Source organism: Numenius arquata, chromosome 18 (genome assembly GCF_964106895.1).
Source record: "Numenius arquata chromosome 18, bNumArq3.hap1.1, whole genome shotgun sequence".
Taxonomy (NCBI): domain Eukaryota; kingdom Metazoa; phylum Chordata; class Aves; order Charadriiformes; family Scolopacidae; genus Numenius; species Numenius arquata.
The window spans coordinates 6,897,609-6,919,605 of record NC_133593.1 but is presented as its reverse complement, the minus strand read 5'-3'; the positions used below and the strand labels follow the sequence as shown (position 1 = coordinate 6,919,605).

General features: G+C 48.4%; 1 protein-coding gene across 2 annotated transcripts in view; it reads left to right on the top strand.

The window, feature by feature from the left end:
• The first annotated feature begins 1,685 nt into the window (after window positions 1-1,685).
• Window positions 1,686-21,997, top strand: part of SLC43A2 (solute carrier family 43 member 2) — a 31,871-nt gene continuing 11,559 nt past the window's right edge. Inside the window, exons 1-8 of one of the 2 annotated variants that reach the window (XM_074160445.1) lie at window positions 1,686-1,882; window positions 9,348-9,546; window positions 10,579-10,634; window positions 11,350-11,426; window positions 17,723-17,815; window positions 18,540-18,673; window positions 19,115-19,317; window positions 19,968-20,111. In XM_074160445.1, the coding sequence (XP_074016546.1) occupies window positions 1,723-1,882; window positions 9,348-9,546; window positions 10,579-10,634; window positions 11,350-11,426; window positions 17,723-17,815; window positions 18,540-18,673; window positions 19,115-19,317; window positions 19,968-20,111 (1,066 nt within the window). In that variant the 5' untranslated portion in view covers window positions 1,686-1,722. The remainder of the gene's footprint in view (window positions 1,883-9,347; window positions 9,547-10,578; window positions 10,635-11,349; window positions 11,427-17,722; window positions 17,816-18,539; window positions 18,674-19,114; window positions 19,318-19,967; window positions 20,112-21,997) is intronic. The other variant, XM_074160446.1, reaches the window with a different exon arrangement.

The following is a 21,997-nucleotide window of genomic DNA, read 5'->3' as shown; positions in this document are numbered from 1 at the left end:
CGGGGGCGCGGCGGAGGGTGAGCGGTGGGCGCGGCGGGGAGGGATGGTGGGGGCGCTCTGAGGGGGGGCCCGCGTGGGGAGGAGAGTGGGGTGAGGTTTGCGTAGGGTGGAAGAGCGGGGTGGGGTTTGTATGGGGAGGGGGGGGCAGCAGGGTGCGGGAGGGGGTGCGGTGGGGGAAAATGGGGAGGGGTGGTGTGGGGAGAGGGGGGTGTTCGTGCGTGGGAGTGGCATAGGTTGGAGGACGAGGGGGATTGATGGGGAAGAGCTGGGTGCGTGGGGAAGGGAGCAGGGTGCGGTGGGGGTGGGTCGGGGAAGGAGGGAGCGGGATGCAGTGGGGCTGTTTTGGGAGCGCTGGGTGCGTGGGGCATTGGCGAGGGGAGCCCAGCGTGCTTGGGGGAGAATGGGGTGCGGGGTGGGGGGGTGGCTGGTAAGGGGGGAGAGTGGGCTGCCCCTCTTGCCACAGAGAGGATGTCTGTGCTGGGGAGGGAGTGTGGGGGGTGCAGGGATGAGGAAGAGGGGGTGGAGGGGAGAGGGGGCACGGCTACAGGCTGGCTTCCTGGAGCTGGGGTCTCTGCACCAGTTTCTGTGGCTGGAGGGTGGCCCTGTCCTTCTTGCACACCCCCCACCCAAAGCGACTCAGGGCTGAGGCCTCTGCCCTATGGAAAGCCCTGAGAAACCATCTTGGGCTGTGGTGTGTAGCGTTTCGCCATAGTGCCTGGTAGGGGCATGCTCTGGGCTGGGAAAAGGCTCAGCTTGTCTAAAATGGCCACCTGCCTTATGACCCAGGGTTGGCCCCGGTGCTGTGCACCCTGGGGCTTCTCAGAGCAGCCCTTTGGCCAGCCAGGTCTTCTCCTGAAACTGCCGCTCACTCTTGTGGGCCCCAGGGACCCGGCCAGCGGAGCTGAAGACAGTTAATCTGGCCACAACATCTGTGGGGCAGCCCGGGGATGCCAGCATGCTGAGGTGGAGCAGCGTGTGCCACGGGCTGTCCCAGACAGAGAACCTGGCTGTCTGCACAGCTAGGACAGGGCAGGATGTGGCCACCTTGTCTCCCAGCTGGATGGTTAGCAAAAAGTGCTCCTTAATGAGCTATCTGTGGCATCAAGTGCATATATAGGACCCATGGCACATATAGGACCTGTGTTCACCTTCCAAAGCAGATCTGTGCTCCTATGTGGTGCAGAGCAGACCTGGTGGGTCACTAAAGCCACCATTAGGGCTGTGGAACTGCCTTCATGGTCCCAGCCTCTGCCTGCAAGCAGACGGGAGATTGGGGTGCTGGCTGAAGCCCCCCTGCTCTGGCATGTGTTTCCTCACTGCCTTACAAACAGGCTGCCTGCCCCATACAGGTGATGGGGCAGTGGGCTCCGGGCAGTTGATATTTGCTGCATTTTCATACCTGTTGCTCGGGAAGTGGAACGGAGTCCTTGAACGTTCCTCGGTCGCATGGTGTGTGTGCTGGAGGGGCTACTCCAAGGGCACTTGTGCTCCCCCACCCCTCCAGGTCACTTGGCAAGCTGGTACCTGCAAAAACAAGTTTTACACCTGAGTGACTTACATCCAGCAGGCAGGTTTGCTTACGTTCCAGTAGAGGGATCTCTTCTTAAACCATGATTTTTTTTGCAGTCTTTGAGCAGCATGTGCGGTGTTTGTGGACTCACCGGATGTTATTCTGGTCCCTGCAGGTTGAGAGTCTGAACGAGGCCATCTTCCCACGCAGCAATGGCGCCCACACTTGCGACCGCCCATCGCCGGCGCTGGTGGATGGCATTCACAGCCATCATCGAGAACCTGCTCTTCTCTGCTGTCCTGCTGGGCTGGGGGTCCCTCCTCATCATGCTGAAAGCAGAAGGGTTTTATTCCTACCTGTGCTATGATTTAGGTAAGGATGCTCTGGAGACTTGTGTGAATAAGTTGCTGGTGAGGTTTGCTGGTGTGGTTGCCTGTCTTAGAGTGGTGTGGAACTGGCTAGAGTAGGGCTGAGCTCCAGGTCAGTCCTGGGGTAGAAGAAAGGGATGTGCACTCCTTTCCAAAACCCGATGGCCTCCTTGTGATGGTGTAGTGTGCCTGTATTTGCTGTTGCTTTGTGCAGTGATTGGAAAAGAAGCCTTAAAGATTAGGTAAAGCTCTTCTGGACAGCCTTTTTCACTTGGCCATGAATTCTTCCTCTGCCTGGTGGCCTGGCTGATCTCTGCAAGGGAAGGCCCATTGGGTTCTGGAAGATGATGTTTTGTGGGAAGGATGGTCTGAGCTTGTAGGGGGGAAACTATGGGCACTCTTTCCTTAGTGATAAGGAAGAGAAAATCATGAGTGAAAATGAGATTGAGGGAGTCCAGTGCTGTTGCTGAAGAGAAGTTGCAGAAGTAAATGCTACTGGTGTTTTGTTCCTCTCCCTGTTCAACACCTAGGATGTGCTCAAACCAGGCTGTCTTTCTATAAGGGAAGTGGTTTTCCATGTTGCAGACACAGTCTTGCAGGGAAGAGGGCAATTTTGTGGTGTGGGAAGGATAACCCTGGGAAAAACAACGTGTAGGTGGACATATATCCCCAGCCTGGGCATGGAGAGGATTGTGGTCTGGGGAATCCCATGGTGTGGTAGGGTGGACAGTGGGGTTAAAAGGAACCTAAGGGGAAAGGTGCAGTGTGGATTTGGAAAGCTGCTTTAGTGACAGGTTTACATGTGCTCAGTGAAGGCAATGGCAGAGGGAAGAGAGGCAGAAGCTTGATGTCTGGGCTCTGTCCAGGAATGTGTGATGGTGGATGAGAAGAGAAGGTGGATCAGCCCAGTCAGGGCTGGTGAGCCTGGAGATGAAGCAGGAAGAAGTAGGGGAAGAAAGAGGTGGAAATTAGAGTGTGGACCCCAGAGCTCTCAGTGGGTAATGCCTGAGCACAGCCATTGGAAACAAAGTCTAAGTGAAAAGTGACTGAATAGTTATGATGATACTTTGTTTTTTTTCTCATTCATCAGCTGCTTCTTACGGCCTTCTCTTCTGGTTTGTGTGCCTGTGGGTGGCTGCCTCAGTCTTGCAGAGCCTGGGTTGGTGCACTTGGCAAACGTGCACATGTTTGAGTCTTCTACCGGCTGTAGTTTGGCTGCTTAATCTTCATCCTATGCTCTGTGCATAGTGTGATTCTTCCAAGCGTGTCTGTGTCACTTGGGTCCCCAGTAGCGCTCCAGATTGCATGAGGGAGGGAGAGCCCTCTGCAGTGGGAGACCTTTTAGGACTTCTGTTCGAGGCTTGCTGGTGCCAAGCCATGGTGACTTTCTCACAGGCCTGTGTAAGTGATGTCGTTAAACCTATCAGGTGGAGGCTTTCTGCCACTGAGATAAACTACATGAGAGTCGATAAGCAAATGCTGACTGTCTCCAAAAGCCGCCACCTTCCTATCTGCTTCCTGAGATGTGCCCTGCTGACAAAAGCCCTGCTTCACTTGGAGCCTGCCTTCTACTCTTTGCTTTGATTGCTTTCAATTCATCTGCCTTTGCTCCAAATCAGCGAGATTCACCTTGGATTCTCACCCATGTTTGCCAATCTGTGGTCTGTCTGGCTCTCCCCATGGGAGCGCCCATGCCACAGACCGCAGGGAAGATGCAAATGTTTGGACTGTGGTGAAATTGCTGTCCTAGAGGCAGTTTCTTCCTCCTAATGACCAACCTGTGCCTTGAGGCAGGAGAACTTAATCCCTGAAAAGAAATTTATGTAGTCAAATGTTCTCATTGTCCTCAAATATCTGGCCATCACGGCTGAACTGGTGGTGGCTTGTGATGAGCACGGAGGACCAGTTATGCTGGTTTCCTTGTTCACCCATGCTCACTCACTTTCCTTTGTCTGTTTTTTTTTTTTTTGTCCTCGTTGTAATAATCCCAGCGGTTTGGTAGGGAAGAGTTCTAGCTCAGTGTGGGGACAGCAGGCTCCCTTGCAGCGGTCACTGAATGAGCGGCACCAAGCGGAGCTTGACCTTTGCTGGGATTAAGATGGCTCGTTGGTTGCCTTTTTCAGCATAACCTATTGAATCCAGCAGCCCAAGTGGGTACTTGGCTGGAAGGTTGGTGCAAACAAATTATAACTAGTAGCCTTTGGGCACTTGTTGTTCCTAATGCTGCTGTGTGCATGTAAGTATTGCAAAAAAAAAAAAAAGTCTTTTTTCCTAATGAGCCAAAGGTTCTTGGCAGGGCTTTTCGTTTGTCAGCAAAAGCTCTTGCACTTTGTGATGCCCTCAACAAAAGAGGAAAGCTAGACCTTGTCCCTTCTGCAGGCTCTTCTCTGAAGGTAGCAGCAGCTGCCCAGAAAATGACTGCAATTCACGAAGAGCTTGTCGTCTTATTGAATCTCCCCCCCCTTTCCCTGCCTGCCCTTGGCTTCTGCTGTTGGATTTTACTCCGCCACTGGGCAAACATGTGGGGTCTGATGGACTCTTAACTCGGTTGCATAAGGTTAGAGGTGGACACCTAGAAAAAAAATCCACATCAAAATAACAAATATTTTTAAAGCAGTTGTGCAACAGGGTTTGAGTGGGGGGTTGTACCCGTTCTGGGCGGCAGGTTTGGCCACATCCTGAGAGGTATGCTTGAAATTTGCTGACAAGGAGTCTGGTACTAGCACTTTGTTCCCATTTTAATTTTACTACACTACTGCTTGGCCTTTAACCAACTGAAGCAGCATCTTTTACTTGGTGCAAGTGCTGATTCCGCAGTCTTTATCAGGATTTGGGCCTTATCAGCTGTTGGGGAACTTGATCTGTTCAGGGTCTTGCATTGCCGTGATGTCACTGGAATTGGGAAGCTCAAGGCTTGGGTCTTAGGGACACGCTTTAAAAAAAAAATAATTAAAAAATCTTGAACTTGATAATCTGCTCACAAAGAGCAGAGATAAGGAGCCAGCTGAACAGAGGGCCTTCCTCTAAGACAGGGCTGCAGAAAACCAAAGGCACGATAAGCTAATTCACTTATATCAGGTTAATGCGCCTTATCACAGGCACAGGAGGAAGGTGCTGCCTGACAGCTCTTTGCTCTTACTTATTTGGGGTCTGTGGTGGGGAACTTGCAGTCTGAGGGTCCCTTCCAAGCTGCTAACATTTGACAACAGCTTGTTGAAAGGCTGTGCACGTGACCCTGTAAACAGGAAAAGAGTAAACGTGGTAAATGTTCAGTTTCTACAGGAAACATGCTGTGTTGATTAGCAGCTGTCGGTGGTATCGGGGAGCTGCATGGGAAGGTGTCGGCCCTGGGTGAGAATTGCTGCAAAATGAAACCCCAGCTGGGGAGAGATCGGGATTTTAGCTGGAGACTGTGCCCCAGTTATATGAGGTTTTTCAGCTGGGCACTCAGAGCAGGGGTCCTGGAAGTTCAAGTGGATGGACAGGCAGTGAGGAAAACCCAAATAAATTGCATTTGCAGTGGTATAAAGCAAGAACATCTCCTCCCAGTTCCCAGAAGTATGACACCATCCTGAAAAGAGAAAACATGTTCTTATGTGGGCAGACTGCAGATCAGTTGTTTGCACATGTCTTTCACTGCAATTTTTTTTTCTTCAGTGCTCCCAGAGTCTTTGGCTATGATTTATTTTTTTTTTTTTATTCTCCCCCCCGCCTTTTTTTTTTTTTTTAAAAAAAAAAAAAAGAGGAGGAAGGTGAGGCTGTGCAGACTGTGTCCCACTGAGCTATTGCTGGGGTGGCTGGGGGTGTCTTGCCTGCTTGGCTCAGTCTGATCCATGAAAGAAGATGAAAGGAAACCTCCTCTCTGCCATCTGAGATGGCAGTCACTCTTGAAAAAGCCAGACTTGTTTCTCTGGTAACATGGTGTGTGCCTGGGATTTGAAGAGGTCAGCAAAGAGTAGTTAATGATTGACCCTCTCATGAAACCTACAGCACTTAATTTGGGAGAAAGGATGACTTTAAATGTTCCAGTAACAGCCCGAACAAATCCCAGCGATGAGCTTGACATAAATGATTACAGAGGCAGCCTTCCTCTCACCTAAGCTGTCATTCTTTAAATAGTAACTTGAACTACTAATTGGGCAGTAGAAATCCTGCTGCTTGTTGGGGGAGAGCTGTAAAAATAGGCAGTATGTTCTTGTAATTGCTGATAAAGACTTGCAGCTTCTTCTGGCTTGGCAGTGAGAGAGCAGTGAGCGTACAGGGACTGAGCCTGTGCTGCTGGCTTACCCGGGTGGCACTCTTGCATGTCGGGCCTGGCATGCTTGCATGCAGGTGGACTTGGCAGGAGAAATTAGGGAGGGCACCACTGTTGGCACAGAGTCAGCCCTCCCCCAAAGCACTGTTGCAGATGGAGCCAGGCACGTAGGAGACTTTCCCCAGCAGTGTGGGGTGTGCTGATCTGGAACAGGATCTGAGCTGTGATTGAGGGAAACGGCTGTTTGCTGTAACTAGGTGCATCAGGTAGGTGAGTAGCTAGGCAGGTTCTCTGCCCATTAATCTCCTCCTAGCTGTATGTCATATGCTGCCACATGCTCTCATATGCTGGTGACCTGCTGGCACATGAATCTCTGCTCCCCAATGAGATGGCTCCCGGCTGGACCCCATGCACATTGCACACATCTGCAGCCCCTCCAAAATGTTCTATTTATGGAGGTGGCTGGAAAAGGATCAGAGGATGTCAGGGTGCCAAGGGCTGCTTGAATCACTTCCACTACGCCTCAGTGGATCTTCTCTTGTTGCTCAGGGGCTGCTTCTATTTTCACAAACAATTTGTATTTCCACATAGCACTGTTGTCTGGCCCCTCCTTGGAGGTGGCGATGAGCAGCTGTAAACAAGGTGGTTGGTACAAGCAGGGACTGAAATTTGGTGCCCTGTTCCCAGCCTTCCTGGCTGCAGCAAGTCTTCAGAGAGGGCCGAGTTTCTTTGTCGTTTCTGAGCTGTGTCCTCTTTGCCTCCTAGTGTTGCTGCTCATCGTGCATGCCATCAGAGGGTCTACTAAACAGGCATTTGCTGTGGAAGCTCCTTGGGGTCATGTTGCAACTGTACACATCAATACATTAACAGTAATTCATCTACTCCAGCTTTAAATGCTGAATATTTCTGTTTTGAGACCACTTCGTGGGGAGAGTTGATGGACTCTTTAACACGTGCGGCCACAAGTTACAAGGTCACTGCACTGTCCATGTCCCTCCACCCTTCTTCCACTCCACAGCTGAGCTATCTCTGTAGAGTGCTGACACAGGGAAACCACTACTACTTTGTCACTCTTTTCATTCCCCTCCCCTTGTTTTCCCAACTTTAACCTCTCACCCACATCTGTTTCCTACGAATTTATCTCTGTGGAGAGCCCAGAAAGCCTTGATGTTGTGGGTGAAGCCATGTGCCTGTGCCTGCCTCATGGAGATGCTGTCAGAAGTCAGCATTTAAGACCCTGGGCCACACCAAGAGGAGACTGTGAGGGAAAGATTGATGGAAATGATTGAGATGTAGTATGAAAACTGCAGAGACCCAAGTCTGTCCAGGACTGATTTCTAAGGATGTTACTTGGGAGCCTCAGGCTGGAGTGTTGTTCTTCCTGCAGAGGGGATGCTAATGTGGCCTTTTGGGGATATCTCTGCTTACTCTGGTTATCCATGACTAGCAGGGCAAGAGAAGGGACAGATTAAGTTATCAATCTGGAGTACATGGCAAAGGGCAGGAACAAACAGTCATCACTACCCACAGGCAGTTTGAGACGCCTTAGTAAAGGTGTTGGTGAGAGCAATGTAAATGGAGAGAAATGCCATGCACCTTCCCTGGAGTGCTGGGAGGGGCAGAGGAAGGTTTGCAGGCAGCTCATAAGCTTCAGATATCGGCATCTGAATTCCTGCTAATACCTGATTTCTGGAAGGTGGAGTGTGATTTGTTTGCAGTGGACACAAAGCTGGGAGGGTTGTTTTGGCCAGCTCAGAGAACCAGGGTGAAACCAGTAACTGTAATGGTGCTGAGGCTTGGGTAGAAGGGAAGGAGTTGCAAGACGCGGCTGTGTGTTCTCCAGAGACACACTGAGGGCGAGAGCAGCCAAGAGGATCTCCTTCACAAGCTGCACCAAGCAGTGAATGTGAAATCACTTGTACGTGAGGGATTCCTGCTAATTAACTAACTAACCAGGGCTTGCTGGGGATCTCTAGTCTTGCTTCATGTGGATGGTTATGTAGGTGACTTCCCTCTCTCTTTCTCTTTTTAATATTGAACTCTGTCAGATCAATTATTAAATATGGAGGAGAGAATTTTATGTCACTGGCTTGCGGCAACAGTAAGAAAGCAAGTGCTTTGTCATACCAGCAAAGGTTACTTGTAAGTCAGATAAGCGTTGGGAGAATGAGAGGTGGAGTGCACTATACCCCTGGGTTAATGAAAGTCTAGAGGCACACGTGCTCATTTGAGGAGTTGTAAACCACCTTGGGATAGGCTTGTAACAGGAGCAGAGTTGACATGAGGCACTGAAACTGCTACTGCAAAGAAAAGTGAACTTCTTGTTTCCTTTCCTTTTTTTTTTTTAAACTGTCCTGTTTCTGTCTCTGTTACACAACGTGGGCTCTGTTCAGTGTGGGAGTTTGCATGAGGAGTTCCTCATGTAAGGACAAGAACAGAAAGCTGGAGATATAATTGATCTGTATGGCCTAAACCCGTTTGGAAAGAATAGAAATGCTAATTATGGGACAGAAGTTTAAGATGTGTCAATCCTTTAACAAACAGAGAAGGCAGGTGAGCTGCCAGCCCTCCTGGGAGCAGGGTAGTTAAATCCAGGAAGGATTTTTCAGAGCCAAGGCAGTCGGGAAGCAGAGTGACTACTGCAAATCCATTCCTCATCCTGATGCCCGCAGTGAGGATAGGAAGCTTTTCGTTTCAGCAGGCTGTTGCTCTGTGCCAGGCCTTGTCAGCCCAGTGTCTGGACCCGAAATAACTGATCTGGCTGTAGTTGTGACTCCCAGTTTAGTTAGAGAAAAGACCTGTGAGAACATGCCAGTTGTAGATAGGAGGACCTTATTTCTATATTAGTCCCGTCAGGTTCTGCTGGGTTTAGTCCCTTGTAATTGCCAGGTCCTTGCTGTATATAGCTGTTTTCATAAATTAATGAATCTGTCCTTAGGTTGGTACCCTGCTGCTGCTTGGAATACTTGTTCCCTGGGTGTCTGTGCATCCTTTTCCTGCTCCCAGCTGAGCTCATCAGGTTCCCCTTGTCCTTCTGCTTCTGCTTTTTTCCTTCTCCGTTTCTCACTGATTATCATAAAAAATGGAGTGTGGAGGGTGTATGCCCAGTGTGTTGTGGCACCCTGCGTGCAGGGCTTTTCTCTTCCCTCCTTCCTGCAATGCTGCAAGCCTCATCCTAACACAATGCAATGATGGTTCTCTATCACCATTGTAGATGGTGTAGAAAACATCACCAGCAGCCCTGAACACAAGAACAGCACAGATTCAGAGCACAAATGGCCTTCCTGCAACGCCCAGGATGAAATGCTGAACTTGGCCTTCACCATTGGGTCCTTCCTGCTCAGTGCGATCACGCTGCCCCTGGGGATTGTCATGGACAAGTACGGCCCTCGCAAGCTGCGGCTGCTTGGCAGGTTGGTGTCCTGGGCTCCCTGGGTGGGCTGAGGGGCAAATTCACCCATCATTTGGGGCATATGGGTGTTGTTTGGGTGCTGTGCCTGTTAAGGGGTCCCTGCAGCCTCAGGAACTGTATGAGGGATGGGGCTGGGATCTACTGGGAGCTGCTGGCCATGCACAAGGCACCAGAGCAGCTCTGGGATGGTTTCGGTCAGCACAGTGAATTGCTCCATAAGGGAAGGGCCTGGGACTCCGTGTCCACACTTCAGTTCTCCAGTGTTGCTCTGTGTACCCTGGCCAGATGGAGCCTGGAGGAAGAGCAGTGTCATTCATGAGTCATGGAGGGTAGCTTTTTCCTTGAGCTGGGAGCTATGTCCTGAGAGGCACAAAACCAAGATGTTACATCATCGTTTGCAGGCTGGGGAGTTAACTTGTGGATAAACACATCCTCCCTGCCTTTTCTAGGTCTCTTCTCTGCCATGTGGTGTGTGTTGCTTTCTGCTTCAACTAGCAAGTTCGTTAACTGCTTCCGTCATGGCATGTAGGGATTAGTGACTTGTTGGGCACAGTGGTCCCTCAGCACTGCTGAGTTTTAATACACTGAACTGTACCAGAAACCAAACTGGCCTGTAGGCAGAGTGGGGAAAACAGGGCAAGTGTCTGACTTGGACCCTACCAAAGAGGAGCAGGTAAAGGCTGTGAGTGCTGTGACCACCGCTGGGGTTCAGGACAAAGGCTGCTGCTGTCTTTGGTCACCTTGAGGTGAGGGCTGGTGAAGCTCTGTGCTGGAAAACAAGTAGGGAATTTAGGTCCAGCAAGAGCTGCGTCAGTACTGGGAGGAAAGGTTGCTGCCTCAGCTCTTGTGCAAGGCTTGTCTGCAATATTTGGGTATTTCCCTGGGTTCTTCTTTCCAAATCGCCAGCTTCCCTCCTTCTTACAGAGAAATTATACTATGCTTGCTTAATGAGGTGCTGAGGAGGTAGAAGCATATGTAATTTACTGCATGTAAGGCTGTTTGTAAGAAACTCATGGTTTTCATTCCCTTTCAGTGCCTGCTTTGCTGTGTCCTGTGTGCTGATCGCATATGGTGCCAGTAACCCAGACTGTAAGTAGGTGTCTCTCTGAGCTGGGAGGGCTTTGGGGCTGTGGCTTGGGTTGTTCTGGGGAAGCAGATAAGCGTGTGGCACTGCATGCTTTGACTGTCACACCTCCAGTGCTGTACTGGGGTCTTGCTGAGGACACAAACCAAGTATCTGCTGGCCTGTGGGAACTGAGTGGCTGTGGGGAGGGCTGGTGTTTCACAACCCTAAGCGGGGAGCATAGCAAGGGCCAAATGTCTGAGGTAGCCTAGTTTCTCAGCTCTGTGTTTGGGCAGGGCCAGGTCCTGTAAAGGAGCAATTCCAAACAAGTTCATGGCTTTTTCAGGTTGGGAAATAGGTAATAGCACATGATGTGTAATTGGTGTTCTCACCAGGGATAGGTGGAGTTTGCTCTTCAAGACCAGATACTGAGATGACACTTTGAATCCAGTTCTTTCAAGTAAATCTTCCTTTTTAAGACCTATTCAGACAAGCTGCACCAGCAAGTCTGCTTATTAGTGAAAAGAAACCCTTCCATCCTGGAGACAGATGATCCCATCATGAACTCTGTCTTGGGGACCCCTGGCCGTCCCGCTCTGTGTGGCTGGGGAGATGGGTGCTGGGTCAAGAACAGCATAGCATATCCTGAGGGTGTTGATCCACTGGGGTTTTTATGCTCTCTCTGTCTCTTTTCCATCTCCACCCCAGTAAAAGCTAAAGGTGTCTCTTTTATTGTTGCAGCCCTGTCTGTGCTGATATTCATTGCGCTGGCTCTGAATGGTTTTGGTGGGATGTGCATGACCTTCACATCACTTACGGTAAGTGAAGAGTTATCATCTGACTCTATTTAATTCCTTACTATGGCTGTGAGCTGGGCTAGCAGGGAAAAAAGAACAAAGTGGATCTTTTGCCTGTGGCTTGAATAGCACATGTTTTTGTTTAGTACAAAGGGTCAGTCACTCTCTTACCTGAAAGGCTGAGTACTAGGTGGTTATTCAAAGGCTTGTTTTTCCCATTCCTTTTTTTTTTTTTACCTGCCCCTTGCATCTCAGGTGAAGGTGGTTGTGGGGAAGGAGGTGTTTTTGTCAAGGACTCAAATTGTCATATGCCTGTACATGCAGTGCTCAGCTACCTGGCACTGGCTGGACATGTGTTTGCACTGAATTTAGCATTGACGTACTTCAGGAAGAATCAGCAGGGCACAAACCCTTGCAGCTGGGTACAACCAGCTTTTTGCAAGCGCAGTTTGCATCTCAGCCCAGGAAAATGGTTGTTCTTGAGCACAAAAGCTCTCAGGAGGATGAGAGTCCCTTCCAGGTTTCCTTAGAAATGCTGTGTTGCTGAATGCGCTCAGCTCCATCTCTGCAGCACACTTAGATCTGTTTAGTCCATGGGTTGTACTGCAAGTGTTGGTCAACAACTGTCAGCTGGATCTCTACAATTTGGAGTTCTTTTTGCCTGGAGACAGAAGCAGTATCATCCTCCACATAGTTGCTTTATTTTCTACCCCATTACCCTGATCCTTGTCAGTGTGGCTGAATCAGGGCTGGGTGGAAAGTCGCCCAAAAAACAGTCTGGGAAGCACTGATGTTTCTTGAGCTGTGGTTGAAAACTTTTCAGATTTGGACTGCATGACCTTGAACTTGCTGTTGATGTAAAACTTTCTGTTAAGGATGCCTCTAATTTAACAAGGCTTAGACACTGGCTGAACAAGGCTTAGACACTGGCTGAACTCCTGAGACCTAAATTTGGCAGAGGCTGGGTTTACAGATCACTGTGTGTACTGTGATGTTGCTGCTGCTGTTGCTTTCGTATATTCAGAGCTTTCAAAACTCTGTGCAGATGTCAGTCTTTCCTTCGTATGTAATGTTCTTCACTGGAAGCCTTGGCTGTTGTCCCAAAGAACCATGGGGCAAATGTTATCCTGCCACGCTTCAAATAAAAGCAAGGAAGAGAGGAGCACATCAGTACTGCTGTGGGAGAGGAGAGGATTCCCACCCTGCTGCTGCCAGCATTGGTTGTTGTCTCTCTGGGTGGTTATTAAGGGGTCACAGATTATTTTAGAGCCACTGGTGATGATAGGAGGAAGGGCAAGGATAGGGCAGAAGTATATTGGCTGTGCTGTACCGTGGCTTTTAGCACCAGAAGTAAGCAAAGCCACTTATTAGTGCCCTCATTAATGAGCCAGTTCCACAGCACTAAGGAAATACAGTGGCAGGAAAAAGGTCAGATCTTCCAAGAAGAGATCCAAGCCTCGAGGAGGTCTGAAGCAAGTAAGGATGCTGTGAGCTCAAACAGGGAGACCTCAGGTGGAGCCCATCCCCTCCAGACAGCAGGGTGTTTTGTAAAGAGCTGAGGTGGCTTCAGGCCTGACTTCTCAAATCCAGATTCAGATGTAGTTGCTTGTGCCTCCCTGCAGAGCTGCACAGTGGCATTTTGGTACCTGAGGCTTGTGAATGCAATTAAAAATAGTCTGAAGTGGGAGGGAAGCATTTCTTCACCTGCATCACAGCATAGCTGTCCTGGTGACTGTTAAAAGTAGGTGTATTTTGCTCATTGGCAGCTTACTACTTTTTTCTCTGTGTGGTACTGCCTGCAAGCTGGGGTGCTCACAGTTGGTGGGGTCAAGAGCTGTCTTCTGCAGTGACCTCTTGTGGGTCCCTTTCATCTGAGGCCCATGGAGACAGGGGAGGAACATGGGGATGACAGGTCCATAGCTTGCAGGCTCTGGGTGATGTGGCTTGCACACACTGTGCTCTGCCTTGTGCCCAGGAGAGGCTGAAGTGTGTGCTGAAAGGGGAGACTTGGAAGACCTCTTTAAGGAGGTTCATTACACAGAGGCAGTGAGCGCTAATCAACTTCTGGTGCCAAGTAAGTTTGTTCTGGCTGACACAGGCACCGACTGCTGAGTGCACACGTGCACTCACAAGTCAAAGCTAGGTGACTTCTCCTGCCAGCTGCAAGTGACCTGATGTGCTCCAGGAAATGGGTCAAACCCACTGGTGCATGAGCTGGTCCTCTGCCACCCCAGGCAGGTTACGGTTTCTCCTTCACAGCAGGGTGGCCATGAAGGGAGCCTCTGCAGCCTGTAGGGTTGGGGTGTTCCCCAGGTGCTGTGACTTGGGGTGCTTCATGGGGTGTTGAAACCTCCTGGGACACCTGCATGTGTGGGCGTGTTGTGATCTGATGGGAGGGTGGGAGATGGGGATCCTCAGTGCCTGTGCAAGGGATAAACGGGATCTCTGAGGATTACAGGCTGGGACAATATACCATGAAGCTTTGCCTCTTGGGTTTAAAGCCTTTTTCAGTAATAAGTCCCCAGGGTATCATGAAAGCAAGCTGCTGTTGTTCCTGGGTGCCTTGCCTTGTAGCTTGGGGAGGAGGGGGAGCGAGCGAGTGGTGCTGTTCCCAGTTCTGGGAACAAGGTCAGACTGTGCCTGTTGTTAAAATGCAGAGGGGAGATTTCTGCCTCGTGACTTGGTCTTAGCCAATATAAGTGAAGATTGGAAATGGAAACAGATCTGTGTTGGTGGCTCTGACAGCAACACAGGAATCTGGCGCTGCTTCTGCTCTGAAGCTATTTCATGCGAAGAAATAAACATGTGTGATAAATTACCACAAAGAGCCTTTTATAGATTGTTTTCTGTCCTGTTTTCCTTTCAAAGAACTACAGCTGCTTTGCTCTTATTTTCTGCTACAAACAGCGCCCTTTAATCGGAGCAGGGGGGCATCTCTGTGTAGGGAATCTTCTCTGCTCAGAAATATTAGGAAAACTTAGGGCTCTGTGATCTTTTGTTTGTTGGAGAATGGGAACAGGAATTTCCATACGCTTTGGACAAAGCGGGCAGTTTGAGGCTTTCCTGGAGAACATGTTTTTTAGAGTCTGTATATCTTCCAAATATACCCCTGACAGGGAAAACAAAGTTTAACTTGAACAAAAATACCATTCTCCGGTAGTCTAGTTCTCAGTCCCTTGACTTTTTCCACAGTTCTTTCAAACAGTCCTAGGGGAAACCGGGTTTGGTAATGCTACTGTGATATCTTTTGTGTATGGATTGTCTCCAGGAAAAAGCTGAAAAAAAACCTATAAATGATCAAAGGTCTTAAACTCACTATAGGGCAGATGAGAAAATAATCTGCAAGAGGAAATGGTTTTATCTGTTTAGGACTGCATACCTGTAATAAAGGAGTCCAGGAAAAAAACAGTTAGGTACAGCAAAATTAAGTTAGTGTCAGGTGAAGCATAAAGTTAATAATATGTTGAGTATTACTGACCTTTAAACAGAAGGTGTAAGTTTCTGTCATTGTAGATCTTGTGGACTTGTGGCTGTCATACCGGAATGGGCAGGAGTCAGTGGAGGAGTCCCTTCTGGCCTGCAGGGATAAAATGAAGAATGAGGATCAGATCTTTTTGGTGGCAGAAAAACAAAGAGCCCACTTGCTCTGTGGCTTGTTTTTTTCCCCCTCTATGGTTCATTTTTTCCAATGCTTGCTGCTAGAAAGACAGCATGAAAAATGGCTCAGTAAATATTGTGTGTTATTTTAGTAGCTGGTCTTTAGATGAGACCTGCACAGGCATTGCCAGTGCTGGCACTCGCAGTCTGAGAGGCTTTCTGTCTGGCTCTGGACTACTTTTCCCTTTGCCTCCCCTCAGCCCCTCCAGATTTTCTCAAATTTATTTTCCTCCCCAAGTGCTCAGTGTTTGCAATTTCTGCTTTGATTAGGTTGGATAAGACCTTAAATCTCCTATGTCCAATACTTTTTAATCTGGCTGCTTGTTTGGTGCCAAATAGGATTTTAGGAACTCTCTAGTCTTTCTAGGACTTCTGTCCCCATCGAGGCAGAAGCAGACCTGGGTTTTCCTGGACAGGACTACTTGCTTTCAGGCCTGCTCTGTGTCTCCAGTAGCCCTCAGAGCAGGAGGATCCACCTGGGAGTTGCTTGTCTGGTGTATGAAAAAGGCTTTTTGTGATCTCTGGGGCTCTGGGGAAAACCAGTTTGAGCCAAGAAGCAGCTGTGTTTGTGGAGCTCTTGCCCTGCTCTAAGCTCCCCAGCAGGAGCAGCTGTTTGTTGTAATTTCTGGAGATTATTTTCGGTTTGGGGTATTTGAGATTAAATGAATGCCCTCCCTGGTGACAGCGACTAGCCTTTTTGCAACCTGCAGATACTGTATTCTGCAGATGCTGTTTTCTGGGGTGTGTATTTAGGCCACTGCTTCCAAGGAGAGAGATTTTTGTGCCTGGTAACAGACCTTTGGATCCTTTGCCGTTTCCTGTCTGCAGCTCCTGAAAGCAGCCTGTTGGCAGCTCTCCCGCATGCAGGGATCTGGGGATGGGTGTGGGGATCCTCGCTGCAGAGGAGTGCAGCGTTTTCTGCCTCTGCTCTGTGTGTCTGCTCAGGGTTCACCAGCAGCATCAGGCTCGGCACATCATTGCTGCTGTTCCCTGGCTGGGGTTATCCGAGGACCTGGAGACTGCACTGCATAGGAAGCTCTGCAGTGAGACAGAGGGATGATAAACAGCCAGATGGATCCTGGAGTGTTCCTGCACAGGAATACTTGTGTTGTAAACACGCTGGTCCTGCCGTGACACAAGCCAGATTTGCTTGCCTTATATGCTACTCCTGGGAAAGATGAATTTGTTTTTCAGCAGTGGAAAGGGAATGTGATGACAGCATTTGCTTGCTCAGGCTAGGTCTAATGTTCTCTGAATCACTTTGTTCAGCAGCATCTTTAAACAGATAAAATGCTGGCTGTGCCCTCAGTCCTAGAAGGCACCCGGTGTCCTGTTTTGAGGCCCTCTGAAGCTGATGTGGTAGTGATGCCTGAGTGAATTTGGGGAGTAAGTGACCCAAAAAAGGAGGTGGGGAGGTGGGAGGGAAATCTGTCTGCCTGCAGCAGAATCTCTGCCTGTTGACTAGCTTCAGGAGGTATCAGCTGAGCCCTCTGTAGCCTACAACTTCAAAGCTTCTCCCTGTAATTTCCAGTTTGCAGGCCACTGTTAGTCAGTGATGGAAACTTGTTCACTTCTGGTTGTTTAGAAAAACAGGGAGTTCCTCCTTTCCCAGGAGAGTGGGAAGGTCTCGCAGCTCTTTCTGCCTGCTCCACTCTGCTTTTGGGTCCTGGGTGGAAGCAGGGGTTGGAGAGCCAGCCTGGGAGTGCTTTTTGCTGTTGAGGTGGCAGAAGTGGCTGCCGTGAACTGCTTCTAACTACGCTGGCTGAGAGCTTTGCTTTCCCCACAGGTTCTTGCAGAACCAGCCTGGTCTGCTCTCAGCAACGCCATCACACCTGATAGGAGCTCAGGCAGCAGAGTGGGGTGGGTGGCAGGAATGGAAATGCAAAGTGCTATTGCCCACGTCTTGCTGTGGAGTTCAGCAGCTTTGTGGCTGCACTGTGCAATAGAGCCTTGGAAATCTGGTGGTTGTGATTTACTTTCCTGCACCTAGCTATGAAAGCCCCTCTGCTTTCACAGAAGTAGCTAAGGACCTAGCTAGAAGTGGAAATGTGAACAGCAACACAGTTTGTGTTTGTCTCTGTTCCTTCCTGTTATAACAGGAATTTTCTGGTCCACTGCAAAGATTTGGGTGCTGACCCAAGGTGCGTAAACAAACCTGGCAGTTCAAGGTGTTGCAGGGTGTGTTAAAGCCTGTGCAGCTATCACAGCCTGTGTCTAACAACTCTTGACTAAGAAGAGGGTGATATGTAGAGAACTTGGGCATTTATTTCTTGGAGAGGAGAAGAGGTGGTGGCTACAGGCTAGGGGTAAGGAGCTCTTAAAGAAAGCACAAGGGCTGGAGCAAACACTCCTGTGTAACCAATGCAAAGTATGCTGTCGGTCTGGAAAGAAGCAGTGTCATTAAGCAAATAAATCTTGGATTATAGATGTTCCCTGTTGCTAGAGACACCAATGCAACCTGTGGAGCAATATCCTGAAGGGCTAAGTCAGTAAGTCATTTTTGAGTGAAACTGTCATCTTCAGATTGGTATTCAGATGTCTTAATCCTAAATGCCAGATTTATGTCTGCCATTAGCTATATGTCTTCTCAAGAAAGACTAGTTCCCTCTTCTGCCTTTCTCTTGGCAGCAGCCTGTTTCAACTAATTTTTCTTTCCCCAGCTGCCCAACATGTTTGGTGACCTTCGTTCCACGTTCATTGCTCTGATGATTGGCTCCTATGCTTCCTCTGCTGTGACTTTTCCAGGAATCAAGGTGAGGTCCTGGGATTGTGACTCATGACTGGTGGTGTTGTGCTGGAGTTTTGCACCATTTAGCAATAATGTGGCAAGAAAGAGGGACTATTTGTTAAAGCACTTGTTTAGAGATCTGCATCTGCAAGATTCAGTTCCTGTCTGTTAAAAGATTTCCCAAGTGGCTGCCTCAATATTTAAAGACTGCTTTTTTTTTTTAAGCTCTAAGGAGTGTGTATATATATGTATTTTTAGTACACATGTCTATATTTAATCTGTGTGATTGTCACTGATGGTTGGCAAACAGCATGGAAGGGACAGAAGAGATGGTCACTTGGGCTGCTTCGGTAAATCACTGGTGGTTCTGAACAAGAGATGTTTCATTGCAGAGTTAGCGTAAGGGGAATATAGTAAAGGCAAAGCAGTCTCAAGTATGCAGGGAAGTTTCTTCTGGCTTTCCAAGGAGAAGGTCCTAGATGAAAATGTTTGATGGCAGTCATCTGCAATACTGCTGCACGCTGTTCCAGCTGGAGGTCCTGTTGTTGCTATAGCTGCTGCTGATGTTAATATACATCTCTTTCCAAGCCTGCATGTCACAGAACTGTTCTTTGTTACCATTTGAGTTAAACCCATTTTAAATGCAGCATGTTTTTCTTTTCCACAGCTTCCTTTCAGACCTCATTCAAAGAATATTGAAGTATCTTTCTGCTCTTATAGCCAAAAACATATTCCCTTGTGATTTCCAGGTTATATATGACTTTGGGGTCTCCTTCATCCTTATTCTGCTTGTCTGGGCAAGCTGTGCAGGACTAGTTTTCCTCAATTGTTTCTTCAATTGGCCACTGGAGCCTTTCCCAGGACCAGAAGACATGGACTATTCGTAAGTGTCCTCTAAACTGGCCTTGAGGGCTAATCCCATTCTTAATCCTCTAGAAAGTGCTGCCACAGCTAATTTAGAGGAGTGGACAGGGAACTCCCTTGCATGTTGTTTATAGCTGCCATTCCTTCTTAGGTTGAGGATTTATGTCTGCCATTTGTGTTATGACTTGACTGGAGAATATCTGTGGAAAGTTGAACTTTCCAAAACGTAGGAATTATGAAGGAAAATGATCTGTCAGTAGTCATAAGTATTTCTATATTGACCTGTGCCAAATTGGCCCAGGGGAAGTATCTCTCTGTGCTCTGGATCCAGCCCATTTGTGGGTTTGTAGATGGAAACCAGTGCCTTAAATCCACACATAGTCTTTCTGACTCCTGCAACTTTGCTGCCTGTGATTCCCCACCCTATGTTGCAGCTCTCATGCTCTTTACTGCCCAACAGGGTGAAAATAAAGTTCAGCTGGCTGGGATTTGACCACAAAATCACTGGGAAGCAGTTTTACAAGCAAGTAACGACTGTGGGGCGCCGTCTGAGTGTGGGGAGCTCCATGAAGGGCCCCAAGGAGCCGGCAGCCTTGCAAGAGAACAACAAGCTCTGTCTATCTACAGTGGACCTAGAAGTGAAGTGCCAGCCTGACAACACAGGTGTGGTTCCATGAGTGCCCCAGGGATGCTTGTGCTGGCACAAGGCTGTCAGCCTCTCTGCTCTGCTCCAGACCTGTTTATGAGATAGCGATATGTGATCCATGTGTTGCCAGGGCCACATGCCAGCCACCATTATTTAAATACAAGTTCAGTTATATAAGGAATCCTGCCCTTGTATACTTGCCTAAATACACCATATGTTGTTGCCAGTGGTGAGGACAACAGCATAGGTCACTGCTATGGCTGCAGAAGGACAGTGCAGTTGGTCACTGCTGTCTCTTAGGTAGACTGTTGCCACCATGACCAAGCCTTCCTTTACTCAGGGGTATGGCAAAAGCAAATGGTTTGAAGCTTCCTTTTGCTCTAATCCAGAATTAGGTGAGTCTTCCTGCTGCCTTGCTCCAGTTACTGGTAGCCAAACTCCAAGTATCTATAGCTGTTCACTATGGAAGTTTGTAAGGCACCAGGCAGTTGCTAACTGTGAACTCCTTGGAGCTGCCACTGGCACACAGTGTTGGAATGCCTGGCTAGGAGAAGACCTGCTAACCCAGAGGTCAAAGAGCCCAAAGCATCTTTTGAAATTGTACATGTTTACATGTAACAACAATTGTACGTTGCTTTCTTCAGAGACTCTATTATTCCTTCTGCAGCTTCTCCCTCCTTCATGAAGAGTGTCTTCAGTCCTATCTTGTTGCTCAGCCTTATCACCATGTGTGTCACTCAGCTGAGGCTCATCTTCTACATGGGGGCCATGAATACCATCCTTGAGTTTCTATCTGGAGATGAAGATCAAGGTAGGGTAACCTAAAGACTTTTATCTGCTTCCTTGAAACTGGGATCTGACCCTGACCTGGACTTGGTCCTTGCAAGAGGCCAGTGAGCCTGATTACTCAGCAGATATACTGTGTATGGCAATTAGTGGTGTCAAAGTGTGGCTGACAGCTGCTGGTAGGGTCTAGCGGAGGGCTGGAACTAGCCCAGGACAGAGGGGCAGTGAGGTAGACACTTGAATGTCAAGCTAATTTTAGCCCAGTGTCTGTTAAATACTATTCCATGTTATTTCCCCAGATGGGTTGTTGAAAGTAGCCTCTCAGAATGGACTGTGATAATATTTTTTTTTTTTAATTGGAAAACCTATTTCATCAGGTATTTGCTTTGCTTATCCTAAGCAAGCACAAAGTACAGAGCAGCTGACTTCTCATGACTAGTGGTTAGACTAGGTGTCTCAGCCCAGCAGCCGGGGGTGGGAGAAGTGAAGTCATAGCTGTTTTGTGCAGCTTGGTGTGTGCCGGGGGAGGCTCAGGGGTGCTCACTGCACTGGACTCTGTATTTATATCTCTGATTCAGTACATGGAGCAAGCAGGAAAGAGTACATTAGTTTACTGTTGTTGAAAATACCCAGGATTGCAAAACAAGATTTAGCCTTTTTTTTTTTTTTGTCCTTTGTAGTAAGATCCAGTTTGAACTTGTTAAATCTGGATTGCATGAAGCTGATAAATCAAGAGGCACTCCTCTGAAAACAGGAGGGCTCTGGGGGAGGGAAGGAAACTCCAAGTGCCCTGGCATTCCCTGAATTGCTTTGTTTCTTGAGTCTTTGACAGCCTGCAGCATTCAGCTCTTTATCTCCTGGTTCAAGAGCCAATTTAGACATTAAACAGTAAACAGGACAAACTTCACACTGCCTACCTTTCCCAACACAGCTTAGTTTTCTGCTTACCTTGTAAGCCTCACAATGATTATTTTTCTTTCTTTCTTTTTTTACCTTAGCTTGCTCTAGATATTCCTCTTTCATTTTTTTTCTCCCCTCCCCTCCTTGGTATTTTAGAATTAATATTAACTATATATGCTGCCAATTCTGCTTAGATCACGCTCCATGATAAAAAAGGGATTGTGCCCCTTGGGTGTACTTGCATCTTTTTCTGTGCCACCTTTGAGATTTCTTCCCGTTTTCCCCCTCCTCCCCCTGAATGTAGCCTGGGTTCACAGTGCAATCCGCTGTCTTGGTGTTTCCATGGCATCAGCAAAACAGTGGTATTGTCTAGTCACAGCAGTGTCAGGCTGCAATAGCAGTTCCAAGACGCGTGCAGCTCTCTAGAAATGTAATCTGTGTGGATCAGGAGAGGATGGGATGCTGCTCCCTTGGATTCCTTGTTCTTCATGCAGTTATTTACTTGAATGTGATTTGTTTAGAAAGCTCCCTCCACCTGCAACTGCTCTCAGGAGCACTCAACACGGGAAGAAGAGAGTTGAAGTTAATCCTGCAAGTGTTATGGTCAAAGAAATATTGCTGGGAATAGAACAGGAGAAAAGGATGTGGGGAAAATAATTCAGATAAGGAGTAAAGTCTTCAAGTTGCAGTGAGTCACTGTGTCCTTGAAAGTCCTGCTTCCTGTACAGATTATGGCGACTCAGACCTGTCACGAAACCTACAGGTGGAAAAAGCAGACAGCCTGTGGCTACTTATTTTCTGACCCCATCTCAAAGATGGGAGAGAAGCTAAGGGGTTCAGTAGCTCTGTAAATGACTATAATTGTGTTATAGGAAGGCAGGAGAGAGTAGACGTGTGTCTAGAACTTGACATTTGGTTGCATCTTTCATACATTATCACCTTGCTTTCAAATCTGGTAGTACTCAGATACCTCGGGTTGAATCAGGGTGGGCTGGAAAACTTAGTAGTAGG